The 27926-nt window shown below is 40.3% G+C and overlaps 1 protein-coding gene across 1 annotated transcript; it reads right to left on the reverse strand.

Annotated features, from left to right (window-relative positions):
* Positions 1-27912, reverse strand: foxo1a (forkhead box O1 a). Its single transcript, XM_017416438.3, has 4 exons — positions 27652-27912; positions 26911-27547; positions 5780-5971; positions 1-5394 (listed from the first exon to the last, which is right to left on the reverse strand). The coding sequence occupies exons 2-4, from the start codon at positions 27532-27534 to the stop codon at positions 4207-4209; spliced, it is 2004 nt and encodes a 667-aa protein (XP_017271927.1). The 5' UTR covers positions 27535-27547; positions 27652-27912; the 3' UTR covers positions 1-4206.
* Between the last annotated feature and the right edge of the window lie 14 nt (positions 27913-27926).

Raw genomic sequence — 27926 nt, forward strand, 5'->3', positions numbered from 1 at the left:
ATCAAACATCACAACTCCAATCTTTTTTTTTTTTTTGTATAAGGTAAATGTAACAGATTTTTATTCCAAAATATATAATGGGAACTCCTCCTTTTTAGAGGTCAGAAGGAGCCCTTTGTTAAAAATGTTAAGTAAAAGTGCAATATCTAAATTGGTCCAAAATCTGATATCTTGAGCAGGACTTCTCTGATGAATAAATATTGTTTCATTTTTAAAAAATGCAATATACCTTTACATTTCTTTTTTTTTTTTTTATTAATTTGCTTTTTGGTGCTATTTTCTAAAAACCATAGCGAAATACAATAAAAACAACATTGTCAGTTAACAAAAGCTTAGCGTATCAATCACTGCATCATCTAATTTTCTAAATAAACTTCATTTCCCCCCCTTATATCTATCTGAAACATAGAGTTCTGACAACGACACCATAACATCTCACAGCGCTATGTTACATTAAAATATCTCTGATAAAAGTTCAAGGAAAAAAAGAAAATATACCAACAGCAACATAGAATTAAGGAATACAATGCATAGATTCAATCATTTGAAAACAGAGATATAATTTACTTAGTACAGCTCTTTAACTTTTAGAGTAAACCTACATAGATTCATTACAGTTAATCCTGACATGAGTGACCGGCACAAATATATATGTATTTATATCTATATATATATAGTTCTGAACACATGACTTGATAAAAATGCTAAACATATCGCTTTGACTTCAAAGGCAAATTTGGCTGTAGGACTGTACAAACTATGGCGTGTTTGGGCGAGAAAAGGCAACACCTGGCAGCAGAACCAAACAGCAGCTTCCCTGCCTTTACAAACCATGAGAATTTTGTTTTATTCTTAATAAACTCGCTTCATACCTGGCTTTCCTAAAACCCACTTTGACGCAGTCACATCATTTGGGTCTAGAGCAGGGGTCTGCAACCTGTGGCTTTTTGGACCTTTTCTAGCTTGGACCAAAACAAATTAGAACCACAGCAGGGAAGGTTAGCCACGGCGGTTCTCCTGACTATTATGCAAATAAAACTTCTGTAACAGAAAGAGACAATTAGGACAAGCAGCCAATTTGATTGGTTGGTTTGGGTGAGGGGTGTAACGAGACGCTGATTCCACAGAAAAAAGAGGTTTTGCCTCAACTGATTGGCATCTCTCCTGTCTGATTTCTCATGAGTCTTTTCAGACAGAAAGGATCAAAATCATTTTTACGAGACCAAAATTAGAAACCCGATCAACCCTTTTTTTTTCCCCTCAATATTTCCTTGAATAATTATTATTATTTTCATTCCAGAGAAAAGTTGCTCAAAGTTAAACTCAAAGTTTGATCAACTAACAGATTACCCAGAGATTCGAACTTTACTTTCTCAGCTTCAAAGCTGAGAAATTACAGTCTGAACTGAGCATTTAGTCTGTTCTGTTCTAAGTAAATGCACAACCGAGATTCTTCCTCTCAGCACGAAGCTGCAGAGGCTGCAGAAAAGCGAGGGAAGCTTCTCTTGCAACATGAACGACATGCCGTGTAGTCCTAGTGCCCGACAAGTTTGTTTAAACTGCTGCCACGCAAACAATTTAAAAGGCGGGGACATCTTCAGGGATCGTTTTACCAAACAAAGTCATGAAACATCTCGTTACACTCCTGATTCCTGAATTTTATAGTTCCCTGGTCTGTTTCCTACCTCATTAATTTAACTTCCAGGCGTAAAGCGTGCTCTTTCTCTGGAGACAAAGAGAAAATTAAAGGTTTTTAACACATTAGAGGCACATCGCTGAGGGGGGGGGAAGCAGAAACGGCAGTTTTGTAAACATATTCCTGTGTTTCAGGGCATCAAAATAAGGTGTTCTGCAAAACTATGGTAAGTCATGTTGGCAAGGATTTGAAGTAGAGACCTGCCTTTCATAAAAAGGAATGAAAGTGTCTGATTTCATGAGTCAGAATTAAAAAACCAGCAAATTGAAATCCTTTTTATGTTCACTCAAATATAAACCTATTCTTTTTTAAAGGTGGGCTACTTATTATTTTCCACAAATATATTAAGGTCTTACAGAAGTTGAGTGTTCAAATTTTATTAAAATGGGTTTTACACAAAACTTTTTTTTCGTTCTTCAAAAGAATTTGGTCCTTTTATTCTTTTAATATGTAAAAATACTAATAAATATCAACAATTTATTAATCCGTAGTTCTTTAATTCTAAAGCATAATCTAGTATTCTATTGTATATGTACTTTTTATATAACACTTTATGAATTACTCTTTCTTTATGTCAATCCTCAAGTGGGTTTCGCAGCTCTGGTCAAATTTTATTTAGTGGCAGAAAGGACAGAAATAACTGTTTTGACTGTAAAAGTTGCAGACCCCTAGTCTAGATTACGCAAGTTGTCCTCTAAACCGAAAATAAAAAACCTGACAACGTTTTTAAATGTTTTTAAAGCAAAGCCATTGACTTGTTGGACTACTGATATATGTGGCCTCTGGATAAATCACACATTAAACATGAATACGAATAGATTCTCATCACTTTCTGTTTATTTCTAAGCCACTTGGTCTTTTGGTTGAGTCAACTTCATTAGAACAAAGTTTTCAAATGTCTTCACATTTCTGACTCTACGAAGGATTTTAGATGCTGAACTGTTTGTTAGTACAACAATAAGTGGGGAAATGGCTGCAAATATACAAGCTAAGACCACATATTAACTTAGTGGTGCTTTGCAGGGGAAAAGATAATAGTAAACGTGTTATTTAAAAGGCATATCAAGACGTGTGTTAGCATCATATCAAATGTTTGAAAAGACGACGACAGGCAGAGGTAGGAGGGGCAGAGTGAAAGCAGTAAGGCTGTTCTGTAAGACAGCATCAGAGGGCTCCTTTGGATGAAAAAGGAATCACTTTTCTGCACTAATCTTAATCAGTCACAATAAAAATTTAAGACATAGAACGAAACACAAAAAGCTCTGGAACTGAACAGGGCACAGGCTGGTTACAACAGTAGCGCTGAAAATATCTTTTAATCCAAAACAGTCTCGACTTTGTTACAATCACAGCGCTAAAATGTGTTCAGTAAACCTCAAAAATAACATTTTACACTTTTTTTTTCTTGACTTTGACAGAAAAGGTAGAGTACAAAATTTAAAATAAAGAGATTTCTTCTTCAAGATTGCTGGATTTGAGTATCTTCTGGACCATGGACATTTACAATATTAAACTCTCTAAGCCTGCAGTCAAAATTTACTCTGTTAGGCACAATAAATAGGCCCCTGTGGTATTAAGGTTCAGAGTGAGAAATAACTCAGAACAGCTCTGATGTCTGAGTGCAGGTTATGCACCAGCATAAATCTACATTAACCTCAAATAACTTAGATCTCAAATATATACTAAATCTAGTAAACACTTACTACATTGTTTTATTGTACATTTGTAATGTATGTACAAACAAAATCAGAAAGTGTGTTATCATTTTACAGCCTGACTGACCTGTTCAACACGTGTTTAAAAGAATCGGATCCAGTCACTTTGTGAGCTCATTTCTGCTGGTTTGATTTTACTTTCCTTCCTGTAAACACTATTTACAAACGTAAAAAAAAAAAAGAACAACAACAACAAAAAAACCCTATTTTACAAACTGTATGATTACATTATGTACACTCAGGCTATAAGTATGTTCTGCTGTAACATCATATAAGAATCCTTTGTGAAGTTTTTAAAATTTTAGTCCAAAAACCAAAATTTCATGACCCAGATTACCTTCATTGTTTATCTGTAGGAGAAATTATTTCTGTACACAAAAAGACGGTGTGAGTTTGTGCACCTCTACAGGTTGTGCTGATGCTGATGATAAGATATATTTGGCAGTGTCACTTGCAAATATTATGGACTTTACCTACAGTACAGTATCTGTAACCTTTGAGTGTAAACCAGAAATATGTGTCAGTTTGGCTCTTTTGTTAAGGCAAAATGTTTGGCACTTGACAAAAAAAAAAAATCCTGATTTCATCTTCGGGGGCTCTAAAAGCGATTTGTCCACAGCAGGTCACAACCAATCTGCTAAAGTGATTTTGTCCGAAAAGTATTTTTGGAACCGGAATGTTGGAGATGGGATGAGGACTCTTAATCTCAAATCAATTCAAATAGATTTTTTTGTTTGTTTTACCAAACAGCAAACAACAAGTTAGCTGAATAAAACTTTGTTTGCTTTCGACTTTCTACCCAGAAACCCAGCTGTGTGTGGTGGTCTTCACCCCATGCGAGAAGCTTTGTTGGGTCACGACTGGCTCGAAGTTGAAGTCCAGCGAGTCCCCGTCCATGAGAGTGTCGTGTAGGACTGTCTCCATGTCAAACTCAAACTTCTCGATGGACATGTCGTCCAGATCGCTGGGAAGTTTCTCTGCGTGCAAGGGTGCTGACATGCCTGCTCGGCCGTATCCGTTGGTGTTAAGAGGACAGAAGCTGCCGGGCATGCCTCCCCCGCTGAGGTGGCCAGGGAGGCCATAAGGCATCTGCATGGGGCTTTTGGCTGTTGGCAAACGCGTGGTGCCCCCGCTGTAGCTCAGAGACATGAGCAGGCGGCCATTCATAGCTGGTGATGTGGCCGAGGCTTGGCTGTGGACGTTGTGGGGGTGGGGGTGAGAAAGACCGTGTGGGTGACTGTTCCCTCCCGCCATGAGTTTGACTGCATGCTGGCTGCTGTTGTACGGTGGCAGCATGCAGCCTCCACTGGACTGAGACACCACAGTGTCCACTGACGGCATGAGTTCTCCATGCTGGTCATTATCAGACGTCAGCAGCTCCTTCAGAAGCCCTGCGGGGCAGTTATACTGACCCATACTGGACCCAAAGCTGGGCTTACTCTCTGACAGAGTCTGCAGTGGCATGGACGGCAGGGCGTTCATTCCAGCTTGGCCGTATACGCACTTGTGGTAGTCCTGCTGTGACTGTGAGCCCATGCTGGGGGAGCTGTAGGCTGGGTACCCAGGGCTTGGCTGCATCATCGGGGAAGGGGAGGACTGGGAGGAGCCAGGGGTCGTCGCCCCTCCTCCAACCTGAGAGTTGTTGGGTGAGAGCAAGTTCAGGTTGTCCAGAAGGTTCTCCATGACGTTCTCGGAGCTGTGTCCCAGAGAGCCCGTCATTTCTGTGAGGCTGGGCAGGGTGGCCGTCATTTTGGGCCCTGGAGCTCCTGGGTACCCCATGTGCACTTCAGCTTCTCCCAGGTCATCCTCAGGCACGAACGGTGAGAGGCGGCCGCTCAAGGTGCTGGCGTTGGAGCTGGTCCGAGGCCTAAAGCTGCTCCAGGCATCATAGTCATCGTTACTGTGGGAGTTGGGGCTGCCAGGCCATTTGGAGTAGGAGCCTGGGCTGTCTGCACCTCCATCAGGACCACCCTGCAGAGTCAACTGGGATGGGGACAGAGAGACACTCAGTGTACCAGCAATAAAATATGCTTCAAAGAACACTCATTTGGACAGAAATGACATTTATTAGAAGCTGTAATAGTGTCAAATTCATCATAATAACCACTGTTGCTTGCTGTTTTTGAATTCAACTACATCTTGTTTCTATTTTATTGGGTTTTTAAACATCAAACATTTGTGGAAAATTTAGAGTAGTAAAACCTTAAAATAATTATGTGACCTAATAATACAGTACACACAGAGTAAAGGCACCCTTTAGGAGCCTGGTCAGAATTAAATCATCAAAAGCCAAGTCAAGTAAAAAATATATTTTATTAGGTCATCTCCATGTCTAAAAAAAAAGCACAAAAATCTTTGATTGATTTACCTTTTTCTTTGCTGCTCTTCCTCTGCTCTTTGTGAATTTGCTGTTATTGTCCATGGAGGCAGCCCTGCGTCGCGGGGACTTTCCACTTTTCCCGCCCTCTGGGTTTAGCATCCACCATGAGCTCTTCCCCGTCCCCTCATTCTGGACGCGGATGAAGCGGCTGTGCAGAGACAGGTTGTGTCTAATGGAGTTCTAAAGGGGAGGGAGAAAGATGGAAAAAAAAAAAAGGATAGGTGAGGAGTGCACACAAACAGGGAGATTTGCCCTTTTCCCAAAACACCTCTGATGTGCTTTATCATACGAGTGCAAATCCATCCGTACAGGTGGCAGCCTTTAAAAACATGCTCGCCTTGACAATTGACTTATGAGGAGAAAGAGGAGGTTTTTAAGGTCATTCAACAATCCCATTCTGTTTGCTTTCTAAAAAAAAAAAACACGTGCACAAGCACACACTCCATAGATGTCAGGGAGTTTACTCCATGAGCAACACATCCTGAACAAATACACTGTAAAAGTGGGCTTTCCCTACCAAAAACACCGAGGCCTTTTGTAAAACGCCACAAAACCAACAGTCACATTCCACCTGACAATGTGTCTCGTCCAAACTAGCACAATATCAAAGGGAGGAAACAGACTAATCTTTCTTCCTTGCAGACACATTAATGCTAAGCTCTGACGTTGCTTAGTGACACCACCAGTGGAAAAACTAATTTTTGAGCAGGAAGCTAGTGAAGCGTTATAAAAACAGGGCAAACAAAAGAGCCAGAATATTGGGCGAATGTCTGCTGAGCAAACCACAGAAAGTGAGACATCATTTCTCTCCTGCTGTACTCTGATGCTCAAGTTACAGGACGCTTAAGACCTCATTTGTTTGCCACCCTGTTATAGTTTTCAAACTATATACCAACAGCAGGGATTGGCTTCTATTCTGCCTCCGCATCATTCTCCGTCCACATAAAATCATGAGCCTTATCCAGACATTACTGTGCCTGCATAGAGCTTGTTGTTTTGAAGGAAAGTCTGGAACTCCCAACACTCACACACACACTCACACGCAGAGCTTAGCGTGCGTAGCGGCCAACGTCATTGAGCCTTTTGCCCGCTGTGAGTCACCGCTTCACATCTGGTTCACAGTCTGCAGCCTCTGAGCTGCCTTCACCTCTGCTTCTCCTCACCTCAAAAATCTGCTCTCCTTTCCAACTCTGAAATTTGTCCCCTCTCCAATGTACAGCCCAAATATTGATGAATTTCTAAAGCAAGCTTTAAATATTTTGATGAGAAACTTAAAAAGAAAATACACGTACACTATTCTAACCCTCAAAAATGTTGTTGTAAACTTGTGCCAGTCCCTTCAAAACCCCAGAGCTATCAGATTTCTTGTGATATAAAAGAGAGCAAAAGAAGGATGAAAGGGTTTTCTTTCCATCTAGAGCTGAACTACCCTGGGGTTGAGATACTTGCAAGAAACTGAAAATGTCAAAAGTCAAGAAGGCAGGTTATCTTGACTTTGAAACTTTGTGATTACTTTTCCATGATGTAACTGAGAAACACCTTCGTGACACCTCTAGCTGTTTGATCCTCACATCTTTCAAAGTCTTTAAGACCATAAATTACTTCACCTAAAATATCACTATTAAACAGAAACCACTCCATTTCTTCTTTATCTCCTCTCCTGCTTTCCGTCCCATTTATCCAGCTCGTTCTTTTCCTCTCAGCCTCCCAGGCACATGAGAGTCCATACAAACACTGGTTCTTTTACAAATGAATGTAATTACCCTTGAATCAAATGATCCAACTGCTTCAGCCAGTAGACTTAGGCTAGTTTGCATGATTTAAAGTACGTGACGGGCCTTCCTTAATTAGCCTAGCAAATGGTCACCCCCCCTCCTCCTTTGCCCACATCAGTAACTGTGACAAAAGGCGAGGAGTAAAGTCTTGTCATGAGCCGCTCTTTCCCATGACTGCTAAAGAGTGCTGCTGGTTTCAGCTGCGCTGCAGTAAGGAATGACTGTAATGTGCACGAAGACGCCGGGTTGTCCTGAGATGGCCCCTTCATCATCCTGATGACAGGAAGGAAAATCTCGCAGCTAAAGTCTCAGAGGCTTTTGGCTCGTGTGACAGTTAAAACTCAGGGTGCGATGATCTAGAACATTTTAAAAGGCAGTTCAGAAGTACTGATGTGAGAGGGGGAGCAGATGTGAGGGGACATTAAAGCGCTCTGATGGGAAATACCGAAACCTGCAGAACTCTGTGTGCCCTGTGGAGAGTGTGGCTCAGGGTGTCTGGTGTGGCCAGTGGAAATGCCTCATCTCCCGCTGTGTGTGTGAGGGAGTGCCAGCTCGTGCTTTCACTGGAATGGCTGTACGACAAACAGCAGCACTATATGGTTTTGATTTTGCAGCTCACTCAACTGCAGCCAGCGATGGTGGTTACAAACACACGCAACTAAAAGTCAGAGGCACTTTTATATAATAAAATCCCTTTGAGGTGATAATTGCAGTACATGTCTATAAACAGATACAAGTACTTTTTTGATTTTTTCATCCAGTAAATTCCTTTGGAACCTGAGACACTATGTGACACAGATTTATCTCTGGCTTAAGTACACAGGAATCCAAACATTCCAGCTAATCGCTGTGTGTAAAGTTCAATTGTAATCTCAGCCAACTCACTAGTATCTTTTAGGAAACAGTAAATGCAGGATTCCCAGCCAGGCAGTCATCACAATCAACATTCCTCTGCAAGGTTACAACACCCACAATTTCACAGAAGTGAACTTTGATTGTAGTCGCTGGAGGACGTTCATATCTTGTGTAATAAAAAGTGATAATGACAGTTGCTCTGTGTACCATCAGAAAAAAAATTAAATAAAACAAACAAACAAAAATAAAAAAAATGAAAAATTGTGAATGCGGACAGCTGAATGACTGCTGAAATTTGTGGAAGCTTAAACCTAGTTGTTAAACCTCAAAGATGCAGAACACTTGCTAAAAGTAATTAATACAATAATAATTGTTTGTATTCAAAATCCTGCAGTGTTGATGAAGAGAATATCTTCTTTGCACTGAGATATGTAGCCATAATAATCAGGCGGTGAGCTGACATTACCACCTTTCTGAAGGCTACGCTTCGCAGCCACAGATACGTAATAGGAAGACTCTCTTCGTAGGTTCCAGAGTCCACCGTGAGGACCACCACTACCTCTGTTCTCTGAGTCAACAGAACAGAGCAGTGCTGGCAAAACACAAGGAAGTGACCACATGAAAGAGGACTGTGACAGGAAACAGAGCTAACTTCCTGTCTCACAGGAAACATGGCGGTCGGTAAGCGGAGAAAAAGGCATGGAATGTGAAGCCGCAGGATTGCGAGCCAAGTGGACACCGCAATCCCCCCCCCCCCATCAGCCAAAAGGGTTTATGTTTAGCTACAGGCGTGCAGGCCTGTTGTCAGAGTAGAATCATTACATGAACGTAATGTTCACTCTATCAAGCGCCCGCTGCGACCAAATGACATGATTGCATAGGTTGTGACTCAACAAGTGGCTGTAGTAAGGATCGTCTGGGTGGCGTGAGTGTGTAGGCTGCTTCAGAAGCTGAGACAGAAGGGTTATGTGTGACATAGTGGGCTTGGATCAGTAAGGACACACTGTACTGACTTTAAATCGCTCAAATGGGAGCACTAGTGAAAGGCCACACTGTTTGATACATCACTTGCTCTTTGCTTTTCTCCTTTTTGCTTCCATTTTTCATGTTCTTTCCTTGCCTTGTCTCATCTTCTCTTTTCTACTTTCCTCTTAACCTCCTTTCTCTCCACAACACATCTGTCAGTTCCTTATTTCTAGCCTATTTTCTACCCCCATTTGTCACCCATCTGTTTTGTATTCATTCAATATGTTCCCCTTTTAAGCTCCCTCTTTTTCCTTGCAGGTTGTAGCCATGTACCTGTGGAAATCTGCAGGCAATGTGCCAGAGACAGTTGCTGGCACACTGACCAGGGTGCTGACACACTTGGAGCCACTCAAATGTCAACTCGGCTAATGAAAAAGTCCCCGAAGGAGTGCAACACCACCTACATGCAGTGCCACTTTGAATCAGCTGAAGCCACAAGTGAAACCTCAGCTGCAAAGCTTGTACAGTTATGGGTATAAAGTGCAGCTTTGCTCCTTCCACACTGACTGAAAGCATGCGGAAGGTACGATCTTACACGCCAGCAGATACAGCTTCACACACGTTTACCAGAGATATGGAACAGATGAAAGTGAAAACTGTGGTTTACCTGCACTATTTCCACTGAAGTCATTAGCGAAAAGGTGCTGTCCTGAACAGACCTTTTTTTTCCTATTCGGTAATAAATGTCGAAGCCTTACCAGTTTGTGTGCTTGTGAGCTGCAACCAGCTATTTTCTGTGTAATGTAATGTCTGCAGTTCTGATAGCTGACATATAGGGCATGTGAACCATCTCTAATCACTAAGGTAAGTAGCCCTAAAGCTTCAGCTTGGTCATGTCTGGAGATTTGTGCTGAGTTAGAGCAATGTGGTTAGGACAGAAAATGTGCAAACTTGTCATTAGCTTTACACCAGCTCAGCATGTCTGCACACTTAACAACGGCGTGTGGTTGAGCGCATATAGCTCCAGGTGCGATGGCAAGACAACAAGGGGCAGCAAAAGACCTCTTGCTGGGATCACAAAGCCATCAAAAGATAATACTTGCAGTCGGTTTCTCACCGTCGTATCAGATGTACTTCATATTCTGTGGTACAAAGTCCAACGCAGGTTCAAGTAAGTTTTTGGTGCAGAGAGAAATGTATCTGCAGCAAAGAGCATCAAACACTATCAAGCACACAAAGAAACGTGCTTTAGACAAGTATAAACAAAGAAAAACAGCTGCACAGACTGCTTACAGACGTAAGGTAGAGTTGGGGGCCTGCAGCCATGTTGTCCTAATGTACATAAAATCAAATAGCACATAGAAGTGATGTTTAATCCAACTAAGAACTCATAATATGCTCTTTAAGTGGTCCACAATTTTATTTTAGCAGCTACCGAGGTTTTCAAGTTCAAAAATGCATTATTTATCTGATGTTGTATTTAAGGGCTCTGTATAAAAAGGCCCCGTCTGTGGGGGTCAGTCAGCTCATTGAGCAAACTAGCTGCTAGTTATGTGTTATGAAAATATGTTTCAAGATGGTGTCACTAAAACAAAGAAAGAAAAGTATGGTCTACAAAAGAAGTCTTTCAGGAAGCCTAGGAGAAGGAGCATCCATGAGAGAAAATCCCCCCCTTCAGTCTGGGTTTTGACCTTTGGAAGACTGCATACTTTTAACTTGCACAAATGCAACATAGTAAACGTAAAGAAAATATCCTGTCAGCACAATTAAAAACCTCTTTAATAACATTACAACTGCTGTCTTGTTGGGGTTTTGTGAACAGAAGGTTAAACAGACAATATGGAACCACATCAGGACTTCATTTGACTCATCACAGGATTCAGTTGTGAAATAAAATAAATGCTATGACTTGAACCACGGCCATGTGTAAAACTTTCTTGTAAACAAAATTTCAGCTTTACTAATCAAAACATATTGTGTGTAACTTTAAGGTATCTGTCCTTCCTGATGAGTACTATGCGTATATAGTGAGGATCTTTTGCTGCAACCAACAAGAAAAAATAACTCTAACATTTTTGCTAAACAGCAAAAATGTTCTATATTGCATATTCAAAACAAAAGCAATCTCAAAGTGATATGCAAAGTGAACAACTTTGAAGAAAGAAGTAGAAAAATACACATCAACATGAGCACATTTACAAAGTGATCTGAACAGAATGTGATGACTTCATGTGTTTGCAGTTTGATAGGTTATCATCAGCCCCAATATTGAACTGACCAGTGATAATCACTGACCTATTTACCAAAGTCAATACAGCAATGATTACAAAAAGCAGTTGAAATAAACAAAAAGACCAAGCACAGGAAATCTAGCACCTCTGGCCTTTTTTTATTATTATTTACACCATCAGAATAAAAATAACGACAAAAAAAGGCACAGTCCTGTGAAAAAGAAATGATTGTTGTCATTAATGTTCTGTAGCAGCGAGCAGCACACCACAGTGCCTCAGGTTTGTCTGGTGAGCACAGCACAAATGTGTCACTGTTAGCGAAGATGCAAAAAGCAACCTGTTTGGCCACAACTTCTGGTTTTTAAACTAAAAATGGAAACTGACCTTAGGATATGGTTCAAGCCCAAAATAGATGGTTTCTGGTTTCTTCCTCTCTGCTTTCTTCTACTTTCCTGTTTCTTTTTTTTTTTTTAACTTGCTCCTTTAGGCTTCTTAATTTTCACACTTATAATGTGGCTTAAAAAAGGTGTCTTTCATAGTTATGTCAACTTAAATCTGCAACAAAAAGGAAAAAGAAAAGGCCAGCACCCTTCAAACTCTGGAAACCTATTAGCCTGAATAGTAGTCAATGACTTCCAGGAAAGTACTTCTTCAAAATAGTAATTACCAGATGCAGAGTTGAGTGACCATAATAAAGGACAGAAGGACAGACAAAAAAACACAAGTCATTCAGGAGCAAATCTGTCTGTAATTGTATTTGCTGACTGCCTCTTGGCGGGGTTGCCTTTTCCCAATCCTCTGCAAGCAATCTCAGAACAACCAAACTCAATTTTCCTACGTAAAACACATACACTAAACACACAAAGCTGAACTTGGACTTTAAAGAGGATGCTGATCGGTTGAGGTGAGGATTGATTGCTCACACAGAACATCCGGCAAACTGATAAATAGTTTGAACAAACGATGTGAATCAGCAAACCCTCTGACACTCTTAGATCGTCCATCACCGTGATCGTGTGCGACCACTGCCATGTTAGACGAGCAGCAGATTGGCTATTAGTGAACTTCCTGCTGCATTGTGTCCACACAGGAAGAGCTGGCCAGTCCTGATACTGATCCCACCGATGCCCCTGGTTTACAGGCAAAACACTGCAAAAGGAGACCCTGCTAGGTGCAGAGCAAGGGACCAGCTGGAGAAAACAGTGGGTTCATGAGCCACAACTTCCTAATCAAAACTCTAGACTGACTGGGCAAAACAAGAGGAAAGAGGAAAGAGCTGTACCCGGTCCAGGTAGCTATTCCAGATTCCAGATTCCAAAAAAAAAAAATCACCTCATTATGGATCCTAACAAAGAAGACCGGTTGAGAAAATAATAAATCATAGACTTTCCCCTTAAGATTAACTAGCATTTACATCTTTGGCAAATTACTCAAAAAAAAAAAAGAAAAAAGAAACTTGGCTGAATAAGTAAGTGACTATATAATTTAATGTTAGTTTGACTGCACAGTGTTTAGCAAAAGTCAATATCGGTTTTTCTACAGCCGATGCTGATCTTTAGAAATCAGAGCAGCTGATGCTAAAAAACAACACAAAGATGTTTTTTGGCCAATATGTATTTCATTTAACAAAGTTTAACTAAAATTATTTATCTTAATTAAACCTATATTTAGCAATCTTTAGAAGAACTTGGGCACTTAAAAATAATATATAAAACAGCATTCTTGCTTAAAAATACTAAATTGTGGCCTACAGTCTGCTGGTTGTATCAGCTATTGTTGCATCCTCATTTTCCTACTTGGTAATTAAAATTGTAAAAGGTGTGGCTGATGCAATTTTTTTATAGGCCATAAATAAGCCTATAAGAAAATGACACTTGACATTATTTTAGACCTGCAAGATTTTTGAAAAAAAAAGCTGACAGCATTGACAGATGACTAACTGGATGATGACAGCTCCTTTAAAATAGTGTCTCAGCAGTAAGGTACAACAGCAATGCTAGGTCTGTGTTCACATGTTGCACTCTCTCCCGTGCTTGTTGATTATCTGACTCAGACTTGAGCAGCTCGTGTGTATAGACAGGGACTGGGTTGTGCTGGCTAAGCTTACCATGCTAAAATATGTGCATGTGTTGCTGTGTGCAACACAATGTGAGTCTGTAAATGCACAGAGCTGTGTCTGTGGAAGGTGGATATTTTTGCCTCTGATCAGCACAGGCGCTGGGCTGGGCTGCTGCCTGCTCTCCGTGGATAAAGATGCAGTGTGTGCATCACGGCTAGGAGCCGGCGTGGCAGCCTGGGTCTCCGAGCCCGACCCATCGCTGCATCCTCGGGGGTTGTTGTTGGAGATATATTTATAGGCTTGTAATTCCATTAAACTGGCAAACATGGGGACACCCCCAGGCTGTTTTATGGCCAGAAGTTGATTCCAACAAGTTAAACGCTTTCTTATAAAAAACTTCCTCCTTGTGTTGTTGGTTGTTTTACTGATTGTATTAATTCCTGTTTATAAGAAGGGGAAAAATATGAAAGAAAAAAAAAGTTGATAACATCAAAATCTCAAACATCAATGAAACGTTTAAAAAAAAAAAAGAAGAAAGTACGCCCACATCGTCTGAGTACTGTCTGTTCTCGAAAGTGCAAATCTGCAGCACCAAAGAGAATCGTACTGAGCAGCAATGATGTCTCCAAAATGAAAGGGGCATTTTCTGGAGATTAACATTTGAAGAAAAAAAAAAAGAAAAAGTAAAATGGGGTCAAATTGTCAAAAATTGGATAACTGATGCTAACATTTTAGCTCGAGTCTGATTTTGATTGTGGCTAAAAACATCATGCATTTGAAAAATTATCTCTACTAATAAAAGCAAATGATTTGGTTCCAAATTACTGATACCAGATAATTTTCCTTTTAATTATTTTGAGATATGAGCAAAAATCCATTAAGCTGTGCTTCTGCATGCAAAGCTGCAAGGCACCTGTGTGTTTTCAAGTCTTAAAATTGGTATGAGTCATAGCACCTAACAAAAAAAAAGATGAAAAAGAAAATCTGAGAAACCTTAAGAAACCTCATGAAATGCAGGAAACCATTATTCCATTTTATCAAAAAGTACCTTTTTATTGAGCTAAAGAAAAGCCTGATGGCTGTTGTATGTTCAACAAAATGTTGCTAGCAATTATTTGTGCACTTATGTTTTAAATGATTATGAATTTCCTTGTTATTCAGCTTTTTAAAATAATACATTAGTGCCATTAGGTAGAGACACAATTTATATAGACAATATTATGAGAAGAGCTAAGACCAACAATCACAAACAAAAACTTGTGTGTCCATTTGTAACCTGCAGACTTGACTACTGCAGGCTGTTTAAGCTGGGTGCCCAAAGAGTTCCCTAAAAGTCTTCCAGATGATCCAGATCCTTATCTACACGCCGTCCGTAACCCTCACCACCCCACAGGAACACTGCTCTGAAGTTGTTGTCTTGTCGTTCCTCGAATGTCTAACACTAAAACGGAAGGCAGAGCTTTGAGTTTTCAGGGTCTGGAATCAGCTTCCTGTCTTGTTTTAATCTGGATTTGTTTTATTACGTACTCTTAACATTTATTATTCTCACCAAGTTTGTAACTTTTATATATTCATCCATTTCGCATTCTTTTTTTTATTTAATTAGAGATATTAATACATATATTTTATCTTAATTTAAATTTATCTTAAATCAAAGCCTATTTGATTTTATCTTGATTTTATCTTTTATCTTGTGTTTTCAATTGTTCTGCACTTTTGAGTTTCACTTATGTTTGAGAAGGGCTGTATGAATTAATTGAACTGATCTGAAATAACAACAGTAATTCACTTCCTGCTCAGAGTGGACAGAAGAGGAAGGATGTTGAAAAATGAAGGAAACGGTAGAAGGGGAAGAAGCCACTGAATCTCACGTCACGCTCGGTGTTGCTTCCTCTGCGAATGACATCACTACCCTGGTGCTGCATACCTCGTGCTGCTTTCAAAGCACCCACTTCCTGTCGGTCTGGGCCTGAAATCTGCACCTCTTTAAAAAAGGAAGATGAGCAGCTTGAAGAAAGTAGAGATAATAATTCCTGAAGATAGAGAAGATAATGGCTGTATCACACCAATTTACTTAAATATCATATTACAACATGACACTAATATGGAAACAAATATTCCTAAATAGAGGTTTTATTTTATTTAGATGGGGCAAAATTTGATTGAGGTTAAATATTGTTTTACATAAAAAATAAACTAAAAACAAGCTATTTTCTAAGTGACTGATTAAATGTAATTTTTCATTATTTACCTCAATTGGGACATGAATGAATCATTAGGAGACAAATGAGTCTGAATGTGGTTGCACATAAAATCAGCCTGACTGGCTTTGCTCGAGTCAAACGAAGGATTTTTACATTGATGTCAGGCAGAGTCCTGAACATGGACGAAATCTGGCTGTAAAAATAGCTACATCTAATGACGACGCTTGACCTGGAAAGTTCTGACAGAACGACACTGTGCCAAAAATAGTTTTGATCAATTTACGCACGTGATTAACCTCAGGTAACCTCACCTCTGACCTTTGTAAGGTGCTTCTTCAGTAAACACGTCATCACGAAAGAATCCTACAAAACAAAGAGAATAGAGATGCAATGTTGCAACACCGAAGCAACACTCCCTGAGGGCGGTGCGGTCGTGCTGCTTTCCCCTTTGACCTTAAAAAAAAACTATTTTGTCACCAAGCCAACAAAACTCATGCCATAGAGCAAATCAGTGCTTTCATTTTTATTATTGCCTGCTGACAAAGGAGGAGGTGGGCGATAATGTATTTGCCCGTGTCTCTGTGTGTTTGTTTGTCGGTGCTACATGTATGAGCAAAATGTCTCATAAATCACTGAACAGATTTCAGTGAAACTTTCAGGACAAAGACAACAGTCATGTTGTCTTTGGATGTATAACTGATTAACTTTTGGCCCTGATACAGTTCAAGATGGCCACCACTGCCATGTGACTGTAGCAAATCCAAAAATGTCTGTTACTCAGTCTATTTAACATAGACCGAGCTAAAATCTGGTGTGGTTGTAGTTGGAAGTCATTCACAACATATGCTCTGAGTGTGACATCTTGAGATTATTTTTAAGGTTTGACCAAAATGGCTAAAGTATATCTCTATCATTTCTCAACATAAGATGACCTTAGTCTAAAATTCTAGCCTGAAAGGCGGTGGGTGATATGGATTCTTTCAAGGAATGCTAGGTCTTCAATTGAAGATATGAATTTTCACTGATGAGTGTACATGTGTGTGACACAGGGCCTGACTGAGTGTGTGATGGTGTGATAATGCCAGGCCAGTCTGACAGGCACCGTACATAATCGCCTCGGGGCAGGAATTGCACAACAATGTGGGTACTGGTAATGCCTGTGGTTTGGGGCCCATAAGCAGCGAACAGTTCCATAAAATTTTTGCACTCCACTGTCTCCGTGCGTCTGCATCCAGCTCACATTCGTATACAAGTGGAGAGAAATTGACGGGATGAAATTTTCACACATGGAAGAATTACACTTCTCGTCTGGGTGGTGAAATTCTTTCAAATATGTAACAGTTCCTCCTCTCACATCATAAAACAATGCTGAGGTCTTCCTGTAAAACTTTGACTGATGAGAAGTTGTGATAGTATACTCTGTGAAACTGCCTGCCAAAGCCTGGGCATAGCCACAACCAAAACAAACCATCACGTGCTACCGTCCCGCTACTACCAAACCTGCACAGAGAAAAACAAAACATTCTGACTCATCCCAAATGACTGTTTACCTGACATCGTAACTGGAGCTCAACTCCATATTTTCACTTCCAGAGTAAAGCGGCTGTTTGTATATCACTTGCACTCACAGTGGAAGTTACCGGACACTACGCTCGCTGAACGATCTGTCCTCTGGTCCGCCGCCAGAAAAGAGACTCAGAAAACAAAACCCTGGCAGGAGTGCCGCTGGGCCTGAGCACAGCCAGCCTCTGAGGTGGGTGGAATCACCCGTGGACTCATTTCAGATGATTTGTTTGAATTTGCAAAATGAAAGGGGCCACTTTATGGGATTTTCCAGAGTCCATGCCAGTGAGATAAAGGCTCAGTACGTGTTAATTTACCAGCTGTTGTGTCTGCTTTCTCACTAACCAAAGTTAAAAATATACTCTGTGTTTATATCAGCTCAGAACACATATTGCTTTAATAGATGGTGCTCTAAATAAAATGCTTGACATATTTTACAAAAAAAAAAAAGTTGTGCTGAGGTTTGATATATACATTTTAATTAAAGCTCCAGCACTGAATGAAATTTAAATAATTTCAAATAAAATTTCAAATAAAACCAAAAGGAAACGAGTCATAATTCAAGGCTTTGCACTAAATTAAACCAAACTGTGTGATCTGTTAGTGCCTATTCTGTGTTTAGAATGACTCTCAGCTACTACCACACCATGTTTTAGCTCAAGATCGGTGAATTTGACTGAGTTGCAGCCATTTTTGTGTCGGCTAAGGTCAATTAGCTGTGGCTAATGTTAATGAGTTTTAGATGTACAGCCAGTGATTACTTTCTGAAGGTTTCATTAAAACTTGTCCAGTGGTTTATGAGATATTTTTTTAATACTACAGACACACAAACCCACAGAGCTGGGCAAAAACATGATCCCCTCTCACCTTTGGCGGTGGGCAATAATAATAATAAGGCTTCAAAGTAAAACAAATTTAGTGTTAACAAATGTGAACATTTTTGCAGATGAAACTGTAAACTGTTTTTACACAGATAAACACACAAGAATCACTCCATCAGATCAAATATCAGCGTTCATTTGAGGTCAAAGCCATGTGTGACGTCACAGCATCACAACAGCTGCATCCAGAAAAAACACACACGTGTTCTGCACACGGACGTAAACATGCAATCACCATTTGATTGCCACGCTGCATCACTCTGACCTGCTTTCCTGCCTGCTTATTGTTTCAATCTGTTAAAGTTTGATTAATGTCCCAAAATACTTCTCGGTAAAAGCGAGTAAAAAGACAACAGAGGGAGTAATAGTAGTTCTGGGGCTGAGAGGTAAACAAATCTGCAGTGGGATAGAGGGGACAAACATGACGTTTGGAAATCATCGGTGGGGCTCCAGGGGTCACGCTGTTGCTCAGTGGAATCGGTGTACATGAGCACAGTTATGTCACATTTTTACACCATGCTCTGCCAAAGCTACCAAAACAAGATAATCCACTCACGCTTAAAGAAACATTTTTAAAAAAGCTATTGGGAAAATAAATAAATTCATTGAATTTTATAATCTGTGCATATTTAGACAAGTTTAAAACTTCTTAATAAGAAACTAAGATTTTTTAAATTAGACTTTTCAAATTGCAACCCTTTTTTGTTTTTTAAACTTCAAGTCTCCCTTAAAAAAAAAAAAAAGGAATAACAAAACAATATGCTGACAGATTATGAAATCATAACACTGCAAAATGACCAGCAGGTCCTCCCCACTTACAGCCAAGTTCGTGTGCCAGATATGGTGATTCAGCAATTCAAAACACAACCCGAACCAATAAGAAAAGAGGAAAAGGCAAAAGACTGCATTTTAATCAGCTAGGAGGAAAAAAAAAAAGAGTCAGAATATTTCTCTGCAATAAAAAAAGTTGTAAAAGCATGTGCTGGAATGTTCTCTGTGTGTCTGCCTGTTTGTCTGCCATCGCGACTGTGCATCTGCCAACAGCAGGGCTTTAATTATGAGGCCCAGGTTATATGTGCACACACACACACACACGCAGAGAAGACTAGTGTCCCACATATCTCCAGCACAGTGCCTCACAGTTCCGCTGACTAACCAGTGGCACCAGACTTTGGCCTGCGGCTCCCTGATTCCAGTAAACGTCTTGTTATGCAACTCCACAGTGTCACCCAGACTGAACTTGGAGCTTTCTGAGAGTCTTCCTCACTTCATCTTTATCTCTTGATTTGTTTTTTTCTTTTTTTGGACTAAGAAAGGAAGCGCCTACTGTAACTCATGGTTTGAACACGGAGGGGAGGATGGGGAGACGTTGTTATGGAAAGGTGGGGGAGTCCGGTAGCCCTTCAAAACATTTAGTGTGACCCACTTTGTGCTGAGGCAGAAAACCAGGAATGAAGAGGCAGGCGGCGCAGGCAGGAAATGGGGAGGAGGGCGAGGAGCGCTCCTTGAGCTTTTTGCCTGAGAAACACAGCTGCCCCTCATGTCTTGGGGCAATGCCAAGTTTGGACTCCTTCGACTGCCCCGGGGTGTTTTGTGTGTGTGTGTGTGTATGTGTGTGTTTTAATCCAGTAGAAACAGGGGGATTGCTGTTCTACCCAGCCCTCTGTCCTACTAGTCCACATTCAGACACAGAGAAGTAGTAATAAAGTAGAAGGTGCTCATTGCAAAGTTATGAAGACTCTTCAAAATAAATAAATAAATCATAAAGTGGGAAATAATCCTGCACTCTTATATTTATGATTAGCATGTCTTTAAACTAAACATTTGTGAGCAAACCGTGTGACCTGATGCCAACTACCTCATTTGTTTACCCATGGAATGAGCAGAAGTGACTGAAAATAGGTCAAATGTTACAACTTACAGGTTTAGCAGAAGTTTTCCAAAAGCTGCACGTGTTTAAATACCAAGCTCCGTCATTTGTTCCTTGATATGTATTCTTGACAGTCGTCTTACTCGTTCCTTCCCTTTTTTCTTGCGTTTAGCAGCAGATTCACTTTTATACTTTCACCTGAACATCTTCAAGGTTCTACGCTTGTCCATTTCCACCATATTTGTTTGCCTTCACAGACTACAGCCAGTCAATCGTAGCTCAGTCATGTGACTCAAGCTTCCACATGGTTTTTGGCAAATTCACTGAGTGCTTTGTTTACATTGAGTGTGGACCCACATTTCAGAGTTGCACTCAATATATCTAGAAAACTACTGGAGTAAGTTCTTTAAAACACACTCTTTTGATATAGTTCAAGACAATCTTTTTTTTTTTTAAGTATAAGTACCTTTAAAAAATTCACTAGCAGTCGACCAATATGTTATTTTCTGTGGCCGATGGCCAATATACAACACCAGGTTTTTTTGCTCTGTTTTGTTTTGTTTCCATCTATGAGCAATATCTATTTTCTATTTAACAAAAATATACAGTTAAATTAACACTTAACTTAAACAATCAGGTGTTCAATAACACAAGAACTTGAGCACCTAAAAAAATACAGAAAAAAACTAAATTGTGGACTACCTGAAGCTGGTTGTCGCAGCTGCTGCTTCCCGCTTGGTAATCAGTTAAAGGTATAAACGACCCTTATTGGCCGATTAACCAATCTCCCTTTATTATTCACTCTCAGCTTCAGTTTGCTTTTTAAGCCATTTCCCAGTGGCTTATGGGAAATACACTTCTACACAGAAAAAAAGTATTTAAAGACTCTTGACTCCAGAGCAACAAATAACAGAAGCTATTATCAATTTGATAATTGGTTAATTTTGGACTATTTTCTTAGATTTGTAAGACAGGCACTTTTATAGTGAGTTTGGTTCGCAAGATTTTTTTTACAGCAATTAAGTGGGTTGAAGGTTTTTAGTTAATAAAAACAGAGGAACAGAAAAATGACCACATTTATCCTTTTTTTTTCATTTATAAGACTGATTGCAGAGATTATTTTACAGATCTTATAAATATTTTATGTTGTGTGAGTAGGTGTGACGAAAGTCTTTTTTGTGTGTCCATATTAAAGAAGCAAAAGTTATATAAATTCATGTAAGTTCACTTTTGTTGCTCCTTGCTCAGAATGAGTGCCGTCTCAATACAAGAGGCATCATTGGTGATGTAACCATAAAGCTATAGGCCTCAACATCCTAAATCAAACAAACTAATGCACCACAAAACTGAACCATTTCAAAAAAGAACCTGTAGCATTGCAAGCAAATTTCAGCCATTTAATCAAGAGCTCTAGAAATAAAAACAACAGTTCAGGTTGAGTAATTTTGACTGAATGATCGTTACATAATGCAATCAATGACTATTTAAGCTACATGTTTTATTGTGCATTACAGTATTGCATAACTGCATTTAGGAGTCAGTGGTGAAATAAAAAAACAATAGCATCTGGCAACCTCCACTGTAATGTAAATAACAAGCTCAACTCAGAGCAAAGTAATGAAACAGTCAAGATCAGAGCGAGATGATAAATTGATAAGGCTGAGCCAATATTGGTTTAAATGTATATTTTACTGTTTGTGGTATTTTACTGTCGGTATGACTTGATAAAAAGCAAATTAATGTCCGTCACTGATCAGATAACAGGATACATGATTTTGTCTCCGAGCTTCTCCTCTCAGTGACACTTACCAAGATGGGAGTCAATAGGTGCATTTACAAGGTAATGACCCTTGTGTCGCTTGCTGTACAATCTGCTCGGACCTACGTGTTTGTCTGCGCAGCAGAGTTTGTTTGGAGATCCGTGGGAGTGTTTACCAGCGTAGGCTGAGGAATTTCAGGTCAAGAGAGCACCCTGTACAGAGGAAAACTACAACTGAATTGATCCTGACATTGACATCAAAGTGTACCTGAGCCGTCCAGCTTCACCAGCTGAGAGCAAATATTTATCCCACAGTGACGTAAAAGAAGAAAAAGAACAGATTTTTGGCCGGTATGATTGCGTGCCTGCATATCTTTTACTGTATTAATGTGTAATTTGTGTGAAATGCTGCTGCTTCACTTGAAAGAAAGAATTTTATTTTATGGAGTGAAATGTTTTCTTTTAAACAAGTACCCATTAGAAATAAATAACCAGCTTGGCAGAAAAGCTTTGGTGATACATCGTTTGTGCCATCTGTTCTCCTTCCTGTTGGGTGGCATCCTGTGCCAGGGCCAGTGTCCAGTCCAATCTGAGAGCTTTTCCAAGCTGGTCCCACCTGGCACAACTGTCCTCAAAATTCACACTGTCACAGACGGCCTGAGAAGTGTGGAGGCTGTCATGACTCAGCTTAGACGTGAACGACTGTGGAAGATCAGCAGCGCCGCAGAACAAGCTCTTCATCAAACAATTACAGAGCAGACAGCCTTAATCAAAAATTAATGAAAACTTGATGTGCTGCAGGTTAGCGCAGGGGAGGCACGCTGGCTGAGAGAAGTCTGTCACATGGAGAAACAATCTTTAGGTTAATTACAGCTAATATTTTGTGGTGTTTAGCAGTCACTGCTTCTGAGGAACAAAGCATTTGTGTTGCTAATGACATCTACAGTATCTTACACAGACATCACCTCATTCGACCCGTGACTCAGCACAAACCACAGATCATGTTCTGATTCTGAGTGTTTTGTGTTCTGCTGAAGGCTGACAGGATTAAACCCGAAGGTGTTTCAGGTAAAGTGCTTTTATCTAAATTTGTTCGGCAAAGTGCACAATGACAGAATATTGTGTGCCACACATAAAAAGCGGCACGCTTTTGTGGTTCAGTCATTTAACCCCAACCAAAACAGAACAAATTAAAGGCCTAGCATTCATTGAAGGGATGCAGATCACCTGCCATCTTTCATGACAAAATTTAAGCCTAAAATCAAATTATGTAAAGAAATGAGAGTGTTGCAGCTGTTTTAGTCAAACATTGAAAATAAAATTATGCTCGATCTCTTGTGATATAGCCAGGCGTCACACTTAGAGTTTGTGTTGTGAATCAGCTTCTACCTCATCAACTTTTGGCTCAATATCTAATAGACTGAGTTACAATTATTGGCTAATGTTGATTCGCTGTGGCGGCCATCTTGAACTGGACTGACTCCAAAAGGTAATCAGTTGCAGATGCACATCCAGAATTTACTTTCATTAAAATTTGTCCAATAGTTCATGAGATGTTTTCTGAACAGACAAAGACGCACACGCAAATACAGGCAAAAACATTATCAACCACCTTCGCTTTTTGGTGGCGAGTGATAATATCTTTGAAGCCAGGCACAAAAGTTTTACTGCAACTGAATGGTACATATTAAATGGATGCAATGAGTTAAATACTGTTAACTGAACAGACTTTCTGAAAATATATTCTACGTGAAAAGACAACAATAAATCAAGAAACCAAAAACTTGCATCTCCATCTCCTCCAGAAAGAAGTTCTGTTTTTAGTCCGGTCCATCTTCTACGTGAGCTCACTCTGCAGAGACAATGTGCGCCGGCCCCCCAGTGTGGAGCCGAGCGCAGCGCTATGAATAACTCCCCCCGCAGCCCTGAATGGCACTTTGCTTTCCCACAGTATTACTCAGTTTACACCCCCAACATGGCAGGATAAGCAGCGAGCTCAGGCTGGAGCTGAGCCCCTCTCTCAGAGCCGCCAATCACAGAAAAACTGTGTAATAAACTCAACGACAGCGAGTTTATTAAACTAGCTGTATCAAGTAAGACACTAATCCGTTCCAAGCCTTTATCAGTGAGATTCTGTTGGGTGTTTTACAAAATCTAAATAACTGACCGCTGCAAAGACAATTTTCTGCCATATAATAACTTTTGAAAAATGCCACTGTAACCTGAGTAAACCTCTGAGACATGTGTCGACCACAGGGTGTTAGATTCATGTAACAAAAGAGGCCACTTTTCTTTTTCCTTTGCAGAAGTCAAGTTGGGTAAAAGTGTTAATCCTGCAGCTGGGAGTTTGCTCCTAAAACCAACAAGAATTCAGTTGTTTCAGGGCTTATTTCTTTTCACCTCAGACAAAACAGTGTGGAAAGGTGGAAGGTCACACTAGTTGACATGACACATGAAATATGCAAACTATTATTATTATTATTATTTTGTATGCATAACCGAAAAACTGAAAAAAAAAAAAACAATTATGTATTTATGCAGGAAATAAAAAAAAACTCAAGCTCCCTTTTGTAAAAGGAGTATTATTATAATTATTATTTTATATTAACTTGTTAGATATACAGTATACTGACTGAAACGGACATATACTGACCCAGTGCTGAGTAGAATGTGTAAAATCTGGTACCAGAGGTGTTTTGGTACACTTTTTTATCACATTTGTTTTTAAGGTATTAGCCCTGGAACTGACACTCAGAAAAAAGAACAATACATCCTTTCAATGCAAATAAATCAAGGCTTAGCATTAAACTAAATGGGATTTAGGACTCTGTTATGGTTGCACATCCTCTCTGAGTTGATGCTCTGCAAAAAAAAATATATATATATATATCAAAAGGAAACCCCTCTATGGTAGGTAGGAATATGAGATTTCTATTTAAAAGCCTAAAAATGACAAGGCAGCACTGAACAAATCTTTCAGTTTGAATGCAAATGCTGAACAAAAAGAGGGATAATCTACTTGAAAAATATCCACCCTCTAGTGACACATCTGTCCACAGCTGGCTTTGTTTTACAGTAACTATCCCCCCACATGTAAAGGGGTTTTCTGCTCACATTTACTCCGACCTTTGGGACAGCTCAACATCTGACAGCTCAACAGGAACTTTTCTAAACGCTGAAATCAAATGGATAAATATGAGTCAACTTTGAATAATGGTTGACCAGAAGAATCAAGTTAATTCGTAAATCTATTATCGTCATTCAGTGAGTAACACACAAAAAAAATAAAAATCTTCCCCAGAATTTAACAGAAATGTGTCATCTCGCAGCACATGACTCAAACGTTTCAGCCAGTTCTAATGGAGAAAACAAAACAAAAGAATCCTCCACAACTGCTTCAAATTTCAACTCAGACAGCCTATAACAGAGGGCAGCTATGATAAATCTTTCACTGTGTGGCTGCAGACTTAGAATGATTTCCTGCAGAGAGAGTAGACTGTCATTAATTTATTGTCAGACACCACTGAAACTATGTGTCTCTAAAGAAAAAGGCTGACGCCCTTCAATGGGAGGGCCTGTCACACCACAACAAAAATGTTAGGTCCACTCTTGCGTAATGTTTTGGTCAGTTTTGAAGACACATGATTGCCTCTGGTTATCTCCTTACGACATGCAATTCCACAATTTAACACAGAAAGATGCGATTTAGCTTAAAAACCTGCGACAGTTTTACAGGGCAGCTAAGAGAGAGAGAGAGAGAGAAAGGCTCCCTCAATCATACAGTCAGAGCTCAAGTATTTTATAATTACTGTGTTTAAAAGATCAAAAAAGGCAAACAAAAAAAATCCTGTTGAGTCAGGAGACTCACATAAGTCACATTCTGCAGGGAGAAGTCAGATGACTGACTAAGGTGATGATAGCAATTGGTCAGTTTACTAAATGACCACAAAGGAAGTGTAATAACGGGAGACAGTCTTTCATAAGGATGTAAAAAAAGTGTATGATTACCAGTCATTTAACTGCTGTATGCATTTTACTCAATGTGGGAGCATCTATGGAAAAAAATAATTACATACAGCAAATATTTGCATATAAATATGTATATTTAGCCCAAGTAGAGGTGATAACACAGAGAGCTGTGATAGATGATGGGGCCCAAAAAGCATGACAATGTGCCGGCCTATTAAATCCCACAGACAAGCCAAAACTCCCCACAGGGGATATTTCAGATACCACATGAGATAAAAAAAACTGTATAAATCACAATGAAGTACTGTAATACAACAAACACACCAAAACTCCCCACTCTGGATAACTTTACAGGAAGTAGCACAGGTCGCTGCTTCTTTAAGGCGCAGCAGTTTCAGCTGCAATAAAAGGTACTCATCGCAAACTATAAAATTAAACATAAAAAAAGTTATCCTGCACTATATCAAAGGGTGGAGTTGGAAAGTGTTCACTCCAACAGTTTTCCAGAAGTACTGGTATAAAATTCTAAAGTGCGGGTATGCACTCAATGTAAACAAACATCTGCTAAAAACCACCTGAAGCTTGACTGACTTGCATAACTTTGGTGGAATCAGACAACTCATTTACAAATTTCACTTACAAACTTTTAATTAAAGGACTTTAACCATTGATGTGAGGAAAAATACTGTCTGTATTTTGTTTCTTGCATTCATGACATTACAAAATGAGTATCTTTAAAGTATGACTGCACAATATATGGAACATTTATCACCACTGCAGTATTAATATGAGAGAAAAGGACTGCATTAAATCACAGGAGATATATTTGGGACTCTGACTGGCCTTAATGTCCACATCTGGTTTAGATAAAAGTGATGACAGAAGAGAAAACTGAGGAGTGAGGAAAATAGTTCTAACATTGAGCAGGCCCACATTAAAGCAAATGAAACTCCAGGAAAAGTGGCAAAAGGAGCAAAGCCAACCTACCTTCCAACCTGCAGAGCTGTTGCTGTCTCCTTTGTCCTTGAAGTAAGGCACACTCTTCACCATCCAGTCATAAATCTGGGATAAAGTTAATCTGTTCTCTGGAGAACTTTCGATAGCTTTGGTTATGAGGTCTGCATACGACATATTCCCCCATGCGTTCCGCCGGGAGGAGCTGCTCTTCCTCTGGGCAGCGGCTGCTGCAGCGGCCGCGGCCGCCGAGGGCGACGAGCCGACCGGGGTGGAGAGCAGAGGCACCTGCTGCTGCTGCTGCTGCTGATGCGGGAGTTGCGGGTGATGTTGCTGATGATGTTGCTGCTGCTGCTGGGGAGGTTGCTGGTGGACGCAGTTCTCCTGACACTGGAACTCGCCGCACAGGATGACGGGTTTCTCCTCCGAGAAGTCCTCGTCCTTCTCCAGCAGGCTCAGGTTGTTGATAAAGTCGGCGTTGCCGCCGGGCTCCTGCTTCACGGAGGGCACCGGCGAGGACGTGTTGGAGTCACCCGGGTTGATGAACTCCGGCCGGGGCAGGGGCCAAGTGCACGACCGGGGCCGCGACAGGGGCTCGAAGTCCGGGTCGATTTCCACCAGGTGTGGCTGCTGCTGCTGGTGGGCCGCTTCCGCCATGGTCGAGAAGTAACTGAGAGGGGCGTTATAATGACATGTAAGAGTGACAAACCTGTCGCACCACGAAAGTAGCAACTTCTCCCGCGAAATGTTTGCAAACAGAAGAAAAAGTCTGACCGGGTAAGGAGGAGGAGTGCTCCGCCTGAGCGCAAAAAAAGGAAAAAAAAAATCTCCACTGACTGTCACATCCCAAGCCGGCGGAAACCTGTGGAAACCGTTATGGAAATGAAGCTTGTGAGTGGTCTTTTAAGTGAAATAAAGTTGTCGAAGTGGTGAGAACGTGTTGAATGTCTGGTGTGTTTATGTTTATCCAGTCGTAGTGATGTTCAGTGCGCGTCCCGTGCAGCCTGTTGACTCTGTGTGGTGCAGCATGTGAGGGGGACTTTACTGGA

Source organism: Kryptolebias marmoratus, linkage group LG2 (genome assembly GCF_001649575.2).
Source record: "Kryptolebias marmoratus isolate JLee-2015 linkage group LG2, ASM164957v2, whole genome shotgun sequence".
Taxonomy (NCBI): domain Eukaryota; kingdom Metazoa; phylum Chordata; class Actinopteri; order Cyprinodontiformes; family Rivulidae; genus Kryptolebias; species Kryptolebias marmoratus.